Source organism: Arvicola amphibius, chromosome 4 (genome assembly GCF_903992535.2).
Source record: "Arvicola amphibius chromosome 4, mArvAmp1.2, whole genome shotgun sequence".
In the NCBI taxonomy this organism is placed as follows: Eukaryota; Metazoa; Chordata; class Mammalia; order Rodentia; family Cricetidae; genus Arvicola; species Arvicola amphibius.
The window spans coordinates 4,724,928-4,739,972 of record NC_052050.1 but is presented as its reverse complement, the minus strand read 5'-3'; the positions used below and the strand labels follow the sequence as shown (position 1 = coordinate 4,739,972).

At 52.5% G+C, this 15,045-nt stretch overlaps 1 protein-coding gene across 3 annotated transcripts in view; it reads left to right on the top strand.

Annotated features, from left to right (window-relative positions):
- Window positions 1–12,353, top strand: part of Sec14l1 (SEC14 like lipid binding 1) — a 44,612-nt gene extending 32,259 nt beyond the window's left edge. For 2 of the 3 annotated variants that reach the window (XM_038327240.2, XM_038327242.2), the window contains exons 9-17: window positions 1,463–1,551; window positions 2,461–2,531; window positions 3,503–3,674; window positions 3,968–4,102; window positions 6,403–6,537; window positions 8,293–8,544; window positions 9,454–9,632; window positions 9,904–10,005; window positions 10,351–12,353. In XM_038327240.2, coding sequence (XP_038183168.1) covers window positions 1,463–1,551; window positions 2,461–2,531; window positions 3,503–3,674; window positions 3,968–4,102; window positions 6,403–6,537; window positions 8,293–8,544; window positions 9,454–9,632; window positions 9,904–10,005; window positions 10,351–10,357 — 1,142 coding nt within the window. In that variant the 3' untranslated portion in view covers window positions 10,358–12,353. Of the gene's footprint in view, window positions 1–1,462; window positions 1,552–2,460; window positions 2,532–3,502; window positions 3,675–3,967; window positions 4,103–6,402; window positions 6,538–8,292; window positions 8,545–9,453; window positions 9,633–9,903 lie in introns of all 3 variants that reach the window. The other variant, XM_042054980.1, reaches the window with a different exon arrangement.
- The last annotated feature ends 2,692 nt before the right edge of the window (window positions 12,354–15,045 follow it).

Below are 15,045 nucleotides of genomic sequence, written 5' to 3'. Positions count from 1 at the left end.
TGGGTTTCTGTTTGACACTGGGTCTCTTTATGTAGCATAGGCTAACCCTGAACTCTAGATCCTCTTACATTAGGATCCTGACAGAGACACAGTACTGTGTACTTTGATGTCCATTACTTTATTAACTTTTGCTGAAAATGTAATATTTATTTTTATTCCACTTTGTGGCTCAACTCTTGAAGGTTAAAAAATTTTGGTAATAAGATCTTGACAGACCAGCTGTGCTGCCTCATGCCTCTAATCCATCATTTAGGAGACAGGCAGGCAGGTATTGAATCCAGTCTGGACAACACAGTGAGTTCCAGGACAGCCAGAGTTACAGCTGAGACCCTGTCTCAAACAAAAGATTTTTTTTTTAAAATGTGTTTTACTGCCGGGCGGTGGTGGCGCACGCCTTTAATCCCAGCACTAGGGAGGCAGAGGCAGGCGGATCTCTGAGTTCGAGGTCAGCCTGGTCTACAAGAGCTAGTTCCAGGACAGGCTCTAGAAACTACAGGGAAACCCTGTCTCGAAAAACAAAAACAAAACAAAACAAAACAAAAAAAAAAGTGTTTTACTAAATGTCAGTAGAGTCAGGTGTGGTGGAGTTTGTAATCTCACCCCTTGGGAGGCAGAGGCAGGCTGATCTCTGTGAGGTCGAGGTCAGCCTCATCTCTGGAGCAAGTTCCAAGCCAGCCAGAGCTACACAATGAGATGTGGGTTGCAGGTGATGTTCCCCAGGGGTCAGGTGTTGGTCTCAGGCAGGATGACAGCCAACCTGGTGTGTTGAGGATGCTGGCCTGGGTCCAGGGTCACGACTGTAGGGTGTGCTCTGGCCTGCGGTTGTCTCTGCTCTGGTGGGCGATGACAGATTCTATCATGAGTCAGGTGGTCTGTTCATTGGCCTCTGGGCTAGGGAGCCATAGACCCAGCACGTGTTGGCTGTAGTACTTAATGGGTTTCCAGATGTGTGTCCTTAGGAAGGAAGGCTGACTTTTAAAAAATCTTGACAATAACTTAATAATTTATGGAAATATTGTTTCATAATTAACAAGTCCTCTGTGTTCATAGAAAACGTGTGGCTATGCTAATGTCCCCTGCAGTGAACACTGACCTTAGCAGCAGCCGTGCTCACTCATGTCGGGGAGCCAGGCGGCTGCACTCAGCTCAGTCCCACTTGGCCTGGCCCAGCCCAGCAGTGTGGGCCCTGGGTCCTGACTTGGCTGCCCTCCCCATGGCATCCTTACACAGAAGCTAGTCTCCCTTTGCTCCTCAGAGTAGGCCAGGGCTCCACGTGTTTTCTTGCTTATCTCAAGCAGGAGCACAGAGCATGCTTCCCTGGGCAGCCTTTCTGTGCTATGCCAGGACAAACACAAGGTCTCACAAGAGGGACCTCTGGCATGGAGCTGCTCCTTGGCCCTTGTGAATCCTCTCAGAGCCATGCCCTGCCACTCACCCCAGCTTCCTCTTTGCCTCTCTGCAGACGGGCGACCGCTGTATGTGCTCAGACTAGGGCAGATGGACACCAAGGGCTTGGTGCGAGCCCTCGGAGAGGAAGCCCTGCTGCGATACGTGAGTGTTCTGGGGAACACTGGGCTGCATGCTGGCTTCATGCTTGCTACCAGCAGGACTGGGGCATCGTAGCTGGCTACTGGGACAAGTGTGCATGCCCCACGCCTGGGGAGACGTGCTCTGCAGAAAGGCTTCTGAGGAGGACGCACAGCGCAAGCCCCAGGAGACGGTTCCTGGCCCCTCTGACTCAGAGTGATCACCCACGTCACACCCCCTGCCAGATCTCTTTCTGTTGACCCTTCCCTTTTACAGGCTGATGGCTCCTTTCTTAGGCTGCTGAGCTGTCACCTGATTCCAGGCCACCCCTGTACCTCCCCAAATCTGCTGCACCCCTGGTCCAGAGAAGAATCTGTTTTTTTCAGTTTGAAAACAAACTAAGACATAAAAAACAAATCCCATCTCCCCCAGTATTTATACCTTTTGTTTTGATGTGTATTCTTTTAGGTGCCTGTGCCCCAGCCATGCGTGTTTTTAAGTGTGTGCGCACAAACACACACACACACACACACACACACACACACACACACACACTTACTACTCTACCCAAGAATCCTTATAACCCTCCCCCCAGCAACTGTTTTCCCTGCCTCTGTCTTGGCTGATATGGGGAGACCAGGGTGTACCCACACTCCTCACCCGTCTCCTGTCGAGAATGAGCCTGTCTGCAAACACCCCCATGTCAGTTCTCCCTGCTCAGGTACTCTGAACTGGTGTTTTCTTTAGCCCGCCTGCTTTCTCCTGTTGATGCTGCTGTTTACTCTCTGCAAGTGAAGCAGTCATTGTTGCCTTGTGGGGTGTGAGGAGGTTCCGTGGCCGTGTGTGGCTGTGTCATGCTGCCTTAACCCCTCTGTTAAGTCTGATGTTTCTTTCGCCTTTGGACTGACCCTGGCCATCGTCATTTGCTTACAGGTTCTTTCCATAAATGAAGAAGGCCTAAGACGATGTGAAGAAAATACCAAAGTCTTCGGCCGGCCCATCAGGTTGGTGGGACCTTATCTCCGTCCATATAAAGAACAGGAACTAAATTCTTTTAGTTGATCTTTGGCACCACAGCCTGATAGCTGACTGTTTCCAAGCAGTCTGGAAGGTTGGAAAACAAGTGATAAAGGTCAGTCCCGGGGCAGTGCCAAGGTCTCATATCAGCCCTGAGTTGCCAGTCTGTGGGCCTAGGAGCCAGGACCGGTTTGCCTGTTGGACTTCTTCCCCCCAACCCCCAGTTCTTTCTGATGAACCAGCTTCTAATTGTGGAATACTGTTCTGCAAATGGGCAGAGAAAACTTTTAAAAGAAAAACACTTAGAAAAGCCAGGCATGATAGGTCACTCCTGTAATCTCAGCACTTGGGAAATGAGGCAGAAGGATAGTTCAAGGTCATCTTCAGCTCTGTACAGTACAACACCAGCCAGAGCTACATGAGGCCCTGTCTCAGGTTGAGCAGCATCAGTTCTGCTGGGCCAGGATGTTCAGTGTCCTGTTCATAGTGCCTGTCAGTTCCCGAGGCGGCGCTGTACCTGCGAGTGTGGTCGTCGTTGTAGTTTACACTCCGTGTGTCAGTGCCAAGTGTCTGCCTTGGTGACAGGCCAGGGAGGCAGCATCAGGATGCTCAGCACTGAGCAGGTCTGAGGGGGCCTTTTCAGAGCTGGGGTCTCATTAGCCAGGCTGTCCTTGAACTCCCGATCCTCCTGCCTCTGCTTCCTGAGCCTTGGGATGTCAGCGGTTCATAGACCCGCTGTGCTCTGTCAGGACTTTGACTTGTGGTTCAGGCTTTGCTCCTGTCACATTGCCAGTCTGCTTTGTGCACGCAGATAAGAGTGCGTGGCACTTTAATTTTTAAAACTTGTCATATTTGGGAATGGCTGTAAACGACTTCTATATCAAAAGAAGAAGATGAAATAGGACGCCATTTGCCAAGTACCATCTATTACTAAGACACATCTTGGTACTATCCATAGTTCGTGGACCTGCCTGGTAGACCTTGAAGGACTGAACATGCGCCATCTGTGGAGACCTGGAGTCAAAGCCTTGCTGCGCATCATCGAGGTGGTGGAGGCCAACTACCCGGAGACGCTGGGCCGCCTCCTCATCCTCCGAGCCCCCAGGGTCTTCCCTGTCCTCTGGACACTGGTGAGTTTAGATACTGTTCTGTAGCCATCTGGGCATGCTCAGTACTTGCCTCCCACTAAGGTCTCAGCTAGGCAGGAGAAAGCAAATAAACCCAGATATAAAGTGCTTCTGATTCTTTAAGAGGGACACAGGCAGGATTTCCGTGAGGGTCCTAGTGCTTTGTCAGGGATGTCACAGAGTGCCTGAGAGCCGCGACCCACCCACCACCTCACCCATGCATGCTCTTGCGGTGCAGGCTTGGCCCCTGAACTGCAGCAGCAGATGACGTCACTGTTTTGTCTGATTGGTTTCAGGTTAGTCCATTTATTGACGACAACACCAGAAGGAAATTCCTCATTTATGCAGGAAATGACTACCAGGGCCCTGGAGGCCTGCTGGATTACATCGATAAAGAGATAATTCCAGATTTCCTGAGCGGGGAGTGCATGGTACGTATTGGGCAAGGCCGAACACTTGTTTGCACTGAAGGTTTTCTGAACTGGGTGGCTGCTGGTTTTGCTTTGTTGAATAGACTGGGCCGCTGAGGTGGTACATTAACACCCAGGAGTGTGTTACAGGGTCTGATGCCCTGCAGCTGCCTTTATTCACGCAGCCTGTGTAAATCACATCTTGACTGCTTCAGAGAAGCTGTGTGTGTTTCAGAACTACATTTTTTTTTTAACGTATCTCTATGTGATGTGAGCGTGTAGGCCCGAGGTTGACTCAGTTGGTCTCCATCTTGTTAACTGAGGAAGGGCCTCTCATTTGAACCCAGGACGCACTAATCAGGTGAGTCTGTCTAGCCAGCGTGCTCCAGGGTCCCTCCCACCTCTCAGGAAGTGGAGTCCCAGCAGGCCGCTCAGCCCTCTCAGCATTTACAGAGGTGCTGGGCATCCAGACTCGGTCTTCAGTTGCTTGACATCTGCCTCACCTGTTGGCCATCTGCTCAGCCTTAAAACACCTGTGAGATGGAGAGTCTACTCCCAAGACTGTTTTTCCTCTACTTAAGTAAACCACATAATATTCAAAGTTGAAAATAGAAGAATTGCTTCTGTCTTTTGTGGGTTTGGGGTTTTGGGACATGAGGTGATGGACAGTTGAGCAGACCCCTCTGCTGGCAGGCCCTGTGCTGGGTGCAGGAGTTTGATGCCAAAACATGGAGGTCACGCCCAGAAGTCTAACGTGAGGGCTCAGGGAACAGAAGCCCACAGAGACAAGTGCCTGGCTCCATGACACAGGAGGAATGGAAGCAGCAGGGGTCAAGTTCTTAGCAGCTCTTTTCACACTTGACCCCAATGGGGGTCTTCTGAGGTGTGTGTGCCCTGGAATCGTCTGGCTGTGAAGAGTTGAGCTTTCAGTGTGGTTTCTCCAAATGGCCGGAGGAATTTAGGAAACAGAAGAGCTGAGCTTCGGCTCCATGAGGGAGATTGGCGGTGTCAACGCAGTCCCAGTAGCTGCGACCACAGTGATCCCAAGCAAGGTCCAAGCATGGGCCAGACTGTGGTAGCCATGACTGCTGTCAGGACAAGAACTGAGTTGGGGCAGAAGGCTCAGCGCCCTACCGTCAGTATTTGCTGATGCTGTGATGTGCTCAGAGTCAAGCTGAGGCCTCCTAAGGCCTGCTCTCAACAGCTCCTCAGGCTGCCTGTCAAGAGTCGTTCATGAATTCTGTTGACTTCCCTATGGGCAGGGGTATTGAACTTTGGGCCAGGCTAGTGTGTGTTTGTTTTCCTTGAGACACAGTCTCATTGCGTAGCCACGCTGGCCCTGAATCACAGTCCTCCCGTCTCCACACCCTCAATGCTGGAGTGCAGGCCTCACTAGTAGCCTGTCCACACCAGTGTCTGTGACCTTGGGTGACTGCAGGGACCTTCCTTGTTGCTGCTGCGCTACAGGCTGAGAGCTGCAATTTTGCTCTCTGTGGAGTTACTTCCGGGTTGATCATCTCGGGAGCGCTTAGATTTTTTTTTTTGGTTTTTCAAGACAGGGTTTCTCTGCAGCTTTTTTTAGAGCCTGTCCTGGACCTAGCACTTGTAGACCAGGCTGGCCTCTAACTCACAGAGATCCGCCTGCCTCTGCCTCCCGAGTGCTGGGATTAAAGGCGTGCGCCACCACCGCCCGGCTATGGGAGCGCTTAGATTTTATGCACTTGGATGTGAGTTTGCTTTATTAAGGTCAGCTAGAGAATTTACGGTGAGAATAGCTTCAGAGTCAGCTCAGCTTTTTCAAATCAGTTCAAGTAATGGTCTTTTGTCAAGTTTTGGCTGATTCATTAATTGTTTGACCAAGGTTACATAGTAACCTTGCTAATTTAGTGTATCTTGATTTACTTCCTTCCCTTTTTGTGGTGCTGAGGATGAACCCCAGAGCCTGGTGTGCATTAGGCAGGCTGTGCCGCTGGGCTGTGCCCCAAGTGACTGTAGTTTCTGTGGGTGGCTGTTGGGAATGGATCTCTGCTCAACTGACCGCGCTTCCTTTCCAGGGCGCTGTAAAGTCTATTACTCGCGTTCCGTCCCTCACGCATGTTAGTGTGAATCCCGTGCTAAGCCAGCTGCAGCTAGTTCTCATTTATCCAAAGTAAAAACACTTGGATCTAAGTGGGCTGCACAAATATTTTGCTAAGTACTACAGAGTATTTGATAACATTGCCAGTGTCCTCCGTTAACCCAGCTGCCCCAGGAGGTGGGCATGTGGGATGAGGGGCTGCCTGGCCTCTACACGTCTCTCACTGCCATGTTTTCCTTTCTAGTGCGATGTACCAGAGGGTGGACTGGTCCCCAAATCTTTGTACAGGACTGCAGAGGAGCTGGAAAATGAGGACCTGAAGCTCTGGACAGAGACCATCTACCAGTCTGCCAGCGTGTTCAAAGGAGCCCCGCATGAGGTGCCCACCCTCAGCTTCTCCCACCTACCACCGACAGGCAGCACTTCCCTTAGGGTCCTTGGCTCCTTTGTCTGGTCTTGGCTTTAGGTTTTGTTGGCACTGGTGTTGGGAAATGGCAGCACTGAAGGGCAGAGCTGCCTCAGGATGCTGCTGTCTGACCAGAGTGAACCTTGAAAGCACATTACCCGTCGACTGCTATTTCACTGAGATCCTTGACCCTGTGCAGAACAGGTCTTGCCTGGGGAGGGCTGTTTCCAGCTCCTGGATTTGGTTTGATGGTTTCATAGGACAAGTTTTGCTCGATAGCTTTTCTTGACTGGGTTCTGATCATTTGTCTTTCCTGCTGGCTTTGCTGGCTTTTGTCGTTCTGAAGGGACCACCAGGAATGAGAGATGAGCGCATCTTCCTTCCCTTCTGTCCAGCATGGGTGTGGTGGCAAGGGTAGAAGCAGCATGGCTCCCCCGTCCCTGTGGCGTGAGCATGGCTCCCCCTGTCCCTGTGGCATGAGCATGGGTGGCCCACCCTTCGCTTAGCTCTAGGCACGCGTGTTGCTGTGTTCCTGGTGGGAGGCAGCGCTTATACAGAACAGACCCCTCCGCCCATGCAGTGCTAGCTCCACGGATGGCTTTCTGCTGTGGCAAGCCTCTGTTCAGCTGCCAGGTGCTGTCCAGACAGCTGACCGATAGGTAGAGGCACGCTGAGAGTGAGCCTGGGGCTGTGCTGTGAACGAGCAGGCACAAATCCATTGTGCCTCCCTCCCTCATGATCCCATGCAGGGGACCTTGGATGTTTGACTGTCCCAAGAATCAGTTGCCTTCATCTCTCATGTGGTGGGCAGGCTGGGGTAGATGAGCTGTTTACCAGGCAGCTGTCAGTCTTGTCTTTGTTGCAAGGCTCAGGGGCTCACTGTGGCTTCTGAGTCCCATAGCACCTATCATTGTTGACAGTAAAAGCTCCATTCTGCCTTGGGGTGTAAAGAAAGCACACATCAAAGAATACTGCTTACAGTGTCCCCATTGCCGGTCTGCACAGGGCCCACGGTCTCTTGAAAGATTGCTCTTGGCGAGCTATTTTGATGAAGAGTATATGCTGCACCCTTTAGTGTTGGCCTCTGCTTTGACTGGGGCCGTGTGCCTTCAGAGGGTCATGGAGGCGTTGGAGGAGCAAGGCAGCAGACTGCATGGCTGCTTCTGCTTTGTAGCCTGACCCTCCTCACAGACTTGCCTCTTCCCTCGGGGACACTTCAGATGAAGGATAGATGTCAGGCTTGGGATTGGCACTCTGTACCCTCGCAGTCACCCCCAGAGCAGCACATCTGATCTCTCTACCCCCTTGCATGCCTTGTGCAGGCATGAGGCTCTCCCAGCCCATCCTTCTGTCCATGCACCTCTGTTCTGTAGGGCCTGCCATGTCTCCCTGGCTTGAGGCAGCTCACGGAATCCCATGTCCGTGCTCATGAGTGTCCCTAACCTGTGTCGGAAGATGAGGAGTGGGACTCTTCAGAATCCACATGGAACTAGCCATTTGCCTCATGGGTAACACATAGTCGGAACTAGAGAGAACAGTGGGTAGGCTGGTGGTGGGCATCTGGATGCCTGAGTGCCCTGAGGCAAAGAGAACTGCCCACTTGATCTGTCCTGCCCCTTTGCCAGCTCACACATCTGAGCCATAGAGCCAGCCCCTAGAGCCGTTCTGCTCCAGCCGAGGCCAGGCCTCGTGCTGTGGATTGGTGACTGATAGGATCTCTTTCTCCAGATTCTCATTCAGATTGTGGACGCCGCCTCAGTGATCACCTGGGATTTTGACGTGTGCAAAGGGGACATCGTCTTTAATATTTATCACTCGAAGAGGTCTCCCCAGCCACCCAAAAAGGACGCGCTGGGGGCCCACAGCATCACCTCTCCGGGTGGGAACAACGTGCAGCTCATAGACAAAGTGTGGCAGCTGGGCCGGGACTACAGCACAGTGGAGTCACCGCTGATCTGCAAAGAAGGAGAGAGTGTGCAGGTGAGCCACCATCTGCCCCCTGTGTCACTGTCCGCACAGGTGGGCCTGCTCAGTCAGACCCCTTAAGGTGCCCGGGGCACAGTGGAAGGAGCCATGGCCTGAGGAAGGTCTCAGACCAGAGCAGTGAACCTAGTGAAATGTATGGATTTCCCAGGACTGTCTGCACCCAGGTGCCACGAGAAATTCAGGAAAGAAATACTTTGTAGGCACACATCTGGGTCTCAGTGACCTAACTGAGGTGGGACTCGGCATGGCTTTGCCTCAGAGGAAGAGACCAGGCAGAATCAAGAGGAGCACGTGCGAGGCCACTGCGCTCTCGCTAGGACACGTGACAGCTCTGTACCTCGCTGGTGCAGCTGGTGCCAGTTCCTGTTGTCCCCGGCGGGCCTCTCCCTTCCTGCTGGCTCCTGCAGCGCCTCTGGCAGTAAATGCCTGCCTTCCTCCCACACTCCCACAATGCCTCTGCCCCACACCATGGCTGCCTGCTTTCCATCCCTGTATGGTTTGCAAATGCAAGCTGCCTGCCTGCGCATCAGTGGTCTTGGAAGGGAATCCTCACCCATCTTAGAGCGCTTTGTGAGCCTGTGAAGCCGGCTCTCCTGAGTCTTCCCTCCAGAACGGAAGGAGTGCCGGGATGTGACAGGAGTGCGGCCTGACAGCCACCGCCCTGCCAAGCACCTGCTGCCTAGTGGTCTCAAGAGGCTGCAGGTTGCTGAGGGCAGTAAACGTGTTGTGTGCTGCCTTCCCAGCACCTGGCAAAGGCCTCAGCACAGGCAGCATCCAGTAGGTAGAAGGACGTTGCCAGGCTGTTTCCTGATGGCGAGCTCTCAGGACACCCTCCCCTTGAAGCTTGTCAGACCTGTTTGAAGGTTGGCAGGTTGTCCTGAGCTCCCCTGCTATCTGCTGCAGGGCTCCCATGTGACCAGGTGGCCAGGCTTCTACATCCTGCAGTGGAAGTTCCACAGCATGCCAGCGTGTTCTGCCACCAACCTCCCCCGAGTGGACGATGTGCTGGCCTCCCTGCAGGTCTCCTCCCACAAGTGCAAAGTGATGTACTACACAGAAGTGATCGGGTCCGAGGATTTCAGGTACGTGCCTGAGGGGAGGGCTACTCGGTCCCTGTCTGGGGCTCTGTGGGACTGTTGGAGAGGAGTGCAACCTGGTGTTTGCTGAGTGCAGTGTCGCCAGTGGACAAACCACAAGGCGTGCCTTCCTCCCGTGGGACATTCATGCCCCATCCCTACTTGGCAGGTGCTGGTGCGGAAAAGCAGATATGAGCTGGGGTCCAGCAGGCATTGTGGGTGTCTGGGTGGCTCAGGGCAGTCCCTCACTCCTTGTTCTTTCTTGGTTCCTTTGTAGAGGCTCCATGACCAGCCTGGAGTCCAGCCACAGTGGATTCTCACAGCTGAGTGCTGCCACCACCTCCTCCAGCCAATCACACTCCAGCTCCATGATTTCCAGGTAGTGCTGCGAAGCCAGTGCCTAGTGCGGAGGGACAGAGGACGCCTCGGCCTCCTCGGCTGCTGTGCTCCACCCACCCCAGGATGCGCAGACTCCTCACCCTCTAGATAGCAGCTAGCTCTCCAGATGGTATCCTAGCACTTGGTCCCAGACTGTCGTGGCAGGTAGCTTTAACTCCACCCTAACTTTAACTCAGTAGCCATAGATTTTGTATGCAATGTGCACAAAATCAAACCAGAGCACAAGGGCTCTCGAGAGAAAAGTAGTTTATCTACAGTAAGAGACTGACTGGTCTCACATGTCGATACAAAACGTTTTTCCAACAAACTCCACCTTGTCCACTAGCGAATGACTTGTATGACATCCTGCAGAGACGAGCCGCCTCCTCCACGGAACTGAAGCTGCAGCAGGCAGCCCTTACGCTCGTGGCTCCCTGTTAGTGGAGGTGGCCTGTGGATTCAGGACAGCCCTTGAGGTCCCTTTCCTCCGAGGACTCAGCAGCCTACAGGAGCACCCGGTCCTGGGGCGGAGCCAGCCCACTCCTAAGCAGACACGCTGCTCAGGAGGGGCTCTCAGGCTCCCCACGACTCCCGACAACGCCGCCATCATTAAACATTGCTTTCTCTTTCCTCCTCTTCAAATCTTTTGATATTTTTCAGAGCAAAATTTTTCTGTCCATGTACTTGGGGAAGGGGAGGGTTCTATTCTCTGCTGAATGCTGTTTTTCCTCCTGCAGGTGGGCAGCTCTGTGCCCACCAGCACCTAGGGTCTTCAGCCCTCAGCACCCAGGGTCCCCAGCCCTTAGCACCTAGGGTCTTCAGCCCTCAGCACCCAGGGTCCTCAGCCCTCAGCACTCAGGGCCTTCAGCCCTCAGCACTCAGGGCCTTCAGCCCTCGGCACCCAGGGTCCTCAGCCCTCGGCACCCAGGGTCCTCAGCCCTCGGCACCCAGGGTCCTCAGCCCTCAGCACCCAGGGTCCCCACCCCTATAGCTCCCAGGATCTTCAGCTCTCAGCAGGTGTTGGAAGTAGTGGATGACACTTCCTTTTGGAAGTGTGGCAAAAGAGACTTCAAGAATGCTCTCCAGGGTGGCGCATGGCTTGTAGTGGCCTTGGGCGTGTGATGGATGTTGGGGTGTGTGCAGGTACCGTTTGTGTGCATGAGGGGTGGGGTGGGGGAGCATGGTGGGACTTAATTTGTTTTATCAGCATTTTATAGAAGCAGACCAGAGGCTTGGCTGGCTTTGTCATTTTCTTTCTGATCCCCACTTCCCAAAGCCTGCTGTCTGAGCAGGCCCTGACTTCACAGCTTTTATGGGAAAGCTTATTGCTTACAGAGCTGTCTGGAAGTTGCAGGTGGCTGATCTCCATGAGAAGGGCCTGGGAACCGTGTGTGTGTGTGTGTGTGTGTGTGTGTGTGTGTGTGTTAAACGTGTCTAAAGATGGGTGCCAAACCCACACCGCCGTGAATGTGTGACAGGTGTGGAATCGTGTTGATGCCGCTCAGAGGCATAGATGGGTGTCTGAGCTTTGTAGAGGCTGTGGCATGTCAGCAAGCATGAGGAGAGTCTCCACAGCAGCCTGGCTTGGCCAGTGAGCCTGCTGGCTCCCGGCACTCAGCAAATGCTCAGGCCTCACGTTGCTGGCCTCTGCGGCCCTTCGCCATGCATTCCCTGTGCATGGGGCAGCCATTTCTAGACAGCACAGTAGGGCTATAGTTTCTGCGTCCACGCTGCTTCCGGTTAGGACTTCCCAGCTCCAAGTTAAAGGACCTGAAGATGGCCCTGCTCTCTCTTTCTCTCCTGTCTCCCTCTCCCTTTCCCTCTCTATGTGTCTCAGATGGCGATTTTGCTGACAGCCTCCAAGAAAACACTTCACGCGACAGTCCACATGTGCCCAGAGATGCTTGTGGGACTGTTTGAGTCGCAGCCATGTCTCAGGCTGAAGATCTGTCCCCTTAGTCCATTCAGAAGTTGCCCTGCTCAGCGCCTCAGAACTGAGCTGAGCGCATGACTGCACACTCACAGGCCTCCAGCCGCCCCAGGCCACAGGGCACTGGCTGCCTTGGGAGGGTGACTGGGTGTGGTGTGAGTGTGTGCCTTGCAGAGCCTCTTCTCACAGTGCCCAGCACGTGTCCTAAAATGCTGCTGTCTCGCCCTCCCACCCAGTCCCAGCTCTCTGGGTTCTCCCTCTGTTACTAGTGTCTTAATTCACTCTCCTTCCTGAACCCATTATTTGCATATCAGATTCTGTAAATGTTTTATAAACATATTACCTCACTCTTGGTAATACAATATTGATAGTCTTTAAAAGATTTTTTATTGTTACAATAATAAATGTGAACTGTTTAAGAGGAGTGTCCTTTTCTTCTTGGAAGTCTTTGCAGGGTATTAAGATTGGGGCAAGAAGAGGGTTGCTGATGCCCACAGGCAAGGGAGGCCAAGCTGCTGAGTGGATGCTGTGGTCACTCTGTGCCCCTTGTGGTCCTGCTGTGCCCTTTGCAGTTCAGCGTATCAGATGTGACTGTCACAGCCTGGCTCCCTCTGTCCTCACACTTGTTAGTGTCAAATGGATTTCTCGGGGCAGGACCCGGGGAGTGGGGAGGCCTGGGTACCTCATCCTCACTCCTCTGTTTCAGAGGTCTGCAGAGGCAGCAGAGCTCAGGACAGCAGGGCACACACAGCTCGGGAGAAGGACATCACAGGCATGCCAGGGTGCAAAACTGGAACCTCCCCAAAGGGAGGGCGAGTTCTGTCCTACTTGGGTCCTTCTACATGGGATAGAAGGCAGGAGGCTTCCAAGTGTGATTCATAGCCTGACATGGGAGTCCTACTGGGGAATGATTTCCCTGGGCAGTTAGGCTGGGCAGTGCACTGGTAATCCAACCCTCATGTCTGAACTTACAACCTGAGGTTCCCATGGTTAGTCAAGGCAAACCTGTCTTTCCTAGCCTTGGCTCCAGGCTCACATTCTTGGGGAAATGAGACAACCTGAGGACAAGCAGGACTTACAGGTGTCTGACCCAGGTCTTATCTGTACAGGTAGGACCACCCTCAAGTGGCATGCCCTAAACTAGGTCATATTGCTAGCCTGTGCTCATCCTGAATGAAAGCTGTGTAGCCCAGTGTAGCCTGAAACTCATTCTGCAATCTGGACTGGCCTGAAACTCAAAAGTGCTAGCATTACAGGTATTTACCGCCATACCCAGAACCATGTTTTCTTTGATGCCGGATCCCTGGGGAACTCTGACCAAACCTAGACCTCGGGGGTACCTGCAGTTCTGAAGGGACAAGGGAGGCACTCTTGTCAATAGATCTTGGGGTACCTGCAGATCTCAGAGCCAGAGGAGACATTCTTATCAATAGACCTTGGGGGACCTCCAGTTCTCAGGGCTAGGGGAGACATTCATGTCATGAAACAAGCCAGCTGAACTCTGCTCTGCTTGGAGTAAGGGCTTTGGCGAGACGGTTCAGGTGCAGTTGTGAGCTCCTTGTGGGGACCCATCTGGAGTAAGGGAAGAATGGACTCCCTCAGGTTGTTCCTGACCTCCATGTATGTGCTGTGTCATGCATGTGCCCACACACAGCACATACAAATGTCATTTTGAAAATTGAAAACAGGATTTTGAGAGCTAGGCATTCTGGGAAGACAGAAATGGTGTTCCCACATAAATACCGTGAAGGTAAAACTAATCCTCTGGCGGAGAACTAACCCTATGCTCCAAATGCTAGAATGACAGGGTTGTTTTTTTGTTTTTGTCTTTTTGTTTTGTTTTACTTTCCCACAGTAATAGCTCCTGTGACTATCACTCTGCCACAAAACTGTATAGTAAGGTATGCTAGAATGCCCAAAACAACCATGTCAAATCACTAGTCACGAGACTCCCCTGCACGCAGGAGAAAGCAGAGGCGGTCTGGGAGATACTGTAATAGGAATGCCTCTGTAGCCCAGGGTCTTGCTGGACAGGTCTGGGGGCAGCAGCGGACTGGCCTACCTGGCCTGTTGTCCACTGAACAGCCAGGGGTGTGGGTGGCTGCGAGGCAGCTCTAGGAGCAAATGGCCCTGCCGTTGTTAACTCCACCAAAACAGCAGGAAAGCCATCCATGTTACCTGTGAAAGCCTAGAACACCCACATTAAAAACAGGCGTCAGAAAGCACCTTTCGACCCCATCCACCAAGCAGATGACCCCACATTAAAAACTGAATCCTAAACAAGGTGGTGGCGCACACCTTTAATTCCAGCACTTGGGAGGCAGAGGTGTGGGGATCTCTGAGTTCAAGGCCAGCCTGGTCTATAAAGCAAGTTCCAGGACAACCAGGGCTGCACCATGAAACTCTGTTTTGAAAAAATGAACAAAAACCCCAAACAAACAACAACAACAACAAATCCATTGGATTTTAGGCCTGGGATGTGAGTTGGCTCAAGGAGTGCTGGCCTAGCCTGTTGGAAGCCCTGGCTTCCATCCACAGCACCAGATGGAACAGGTGAGGTAGTACATGCCTGTGATCTCAGCATTGGGGACCAGGAGGGCTCAAGGTCTTTCTTGGTTACATTGGGAGTTAAGAGGCAGCCCGGGATACAGGAGACCTTGACTCGAGAAATAACACCCACCAAGTTGTTTTTTTTTTTCCTTCCTTCCTTCCTTCCTTCCTTCTTCCTCCTTCCTTCCTCTTTCCTTCCTTCCTTTTTTCCTTCCTTCCTTCCTTCCTTCCTTCCTTCCTTCTTTCCTTCCTTCCTTCCTTCCTTCTTCCTCCTTCCTTCCTCTTTCCTTTCTTTTTTTTTTTTTTTTAAACAGCCAGCCACACAAACCAGGAAAGGAAGGAAACCTCTCCTTCCTAATAGAGGACTGTAGTGATATTTCATTTGTAATTTTAGTAAATAAAGCTTGCCTGAAGATCAGAGAGTAAAACAGCCCCACTGGTCAGCCTTACAGACCAGGCAGTGGTGGCACACACCTTTAATCCCAGTATCCACACTAGTTTGCCATAGTAACTGGGTGGTAGTGGTACACACTTTTAATCCCAGCCCTAGAGAGGAATATA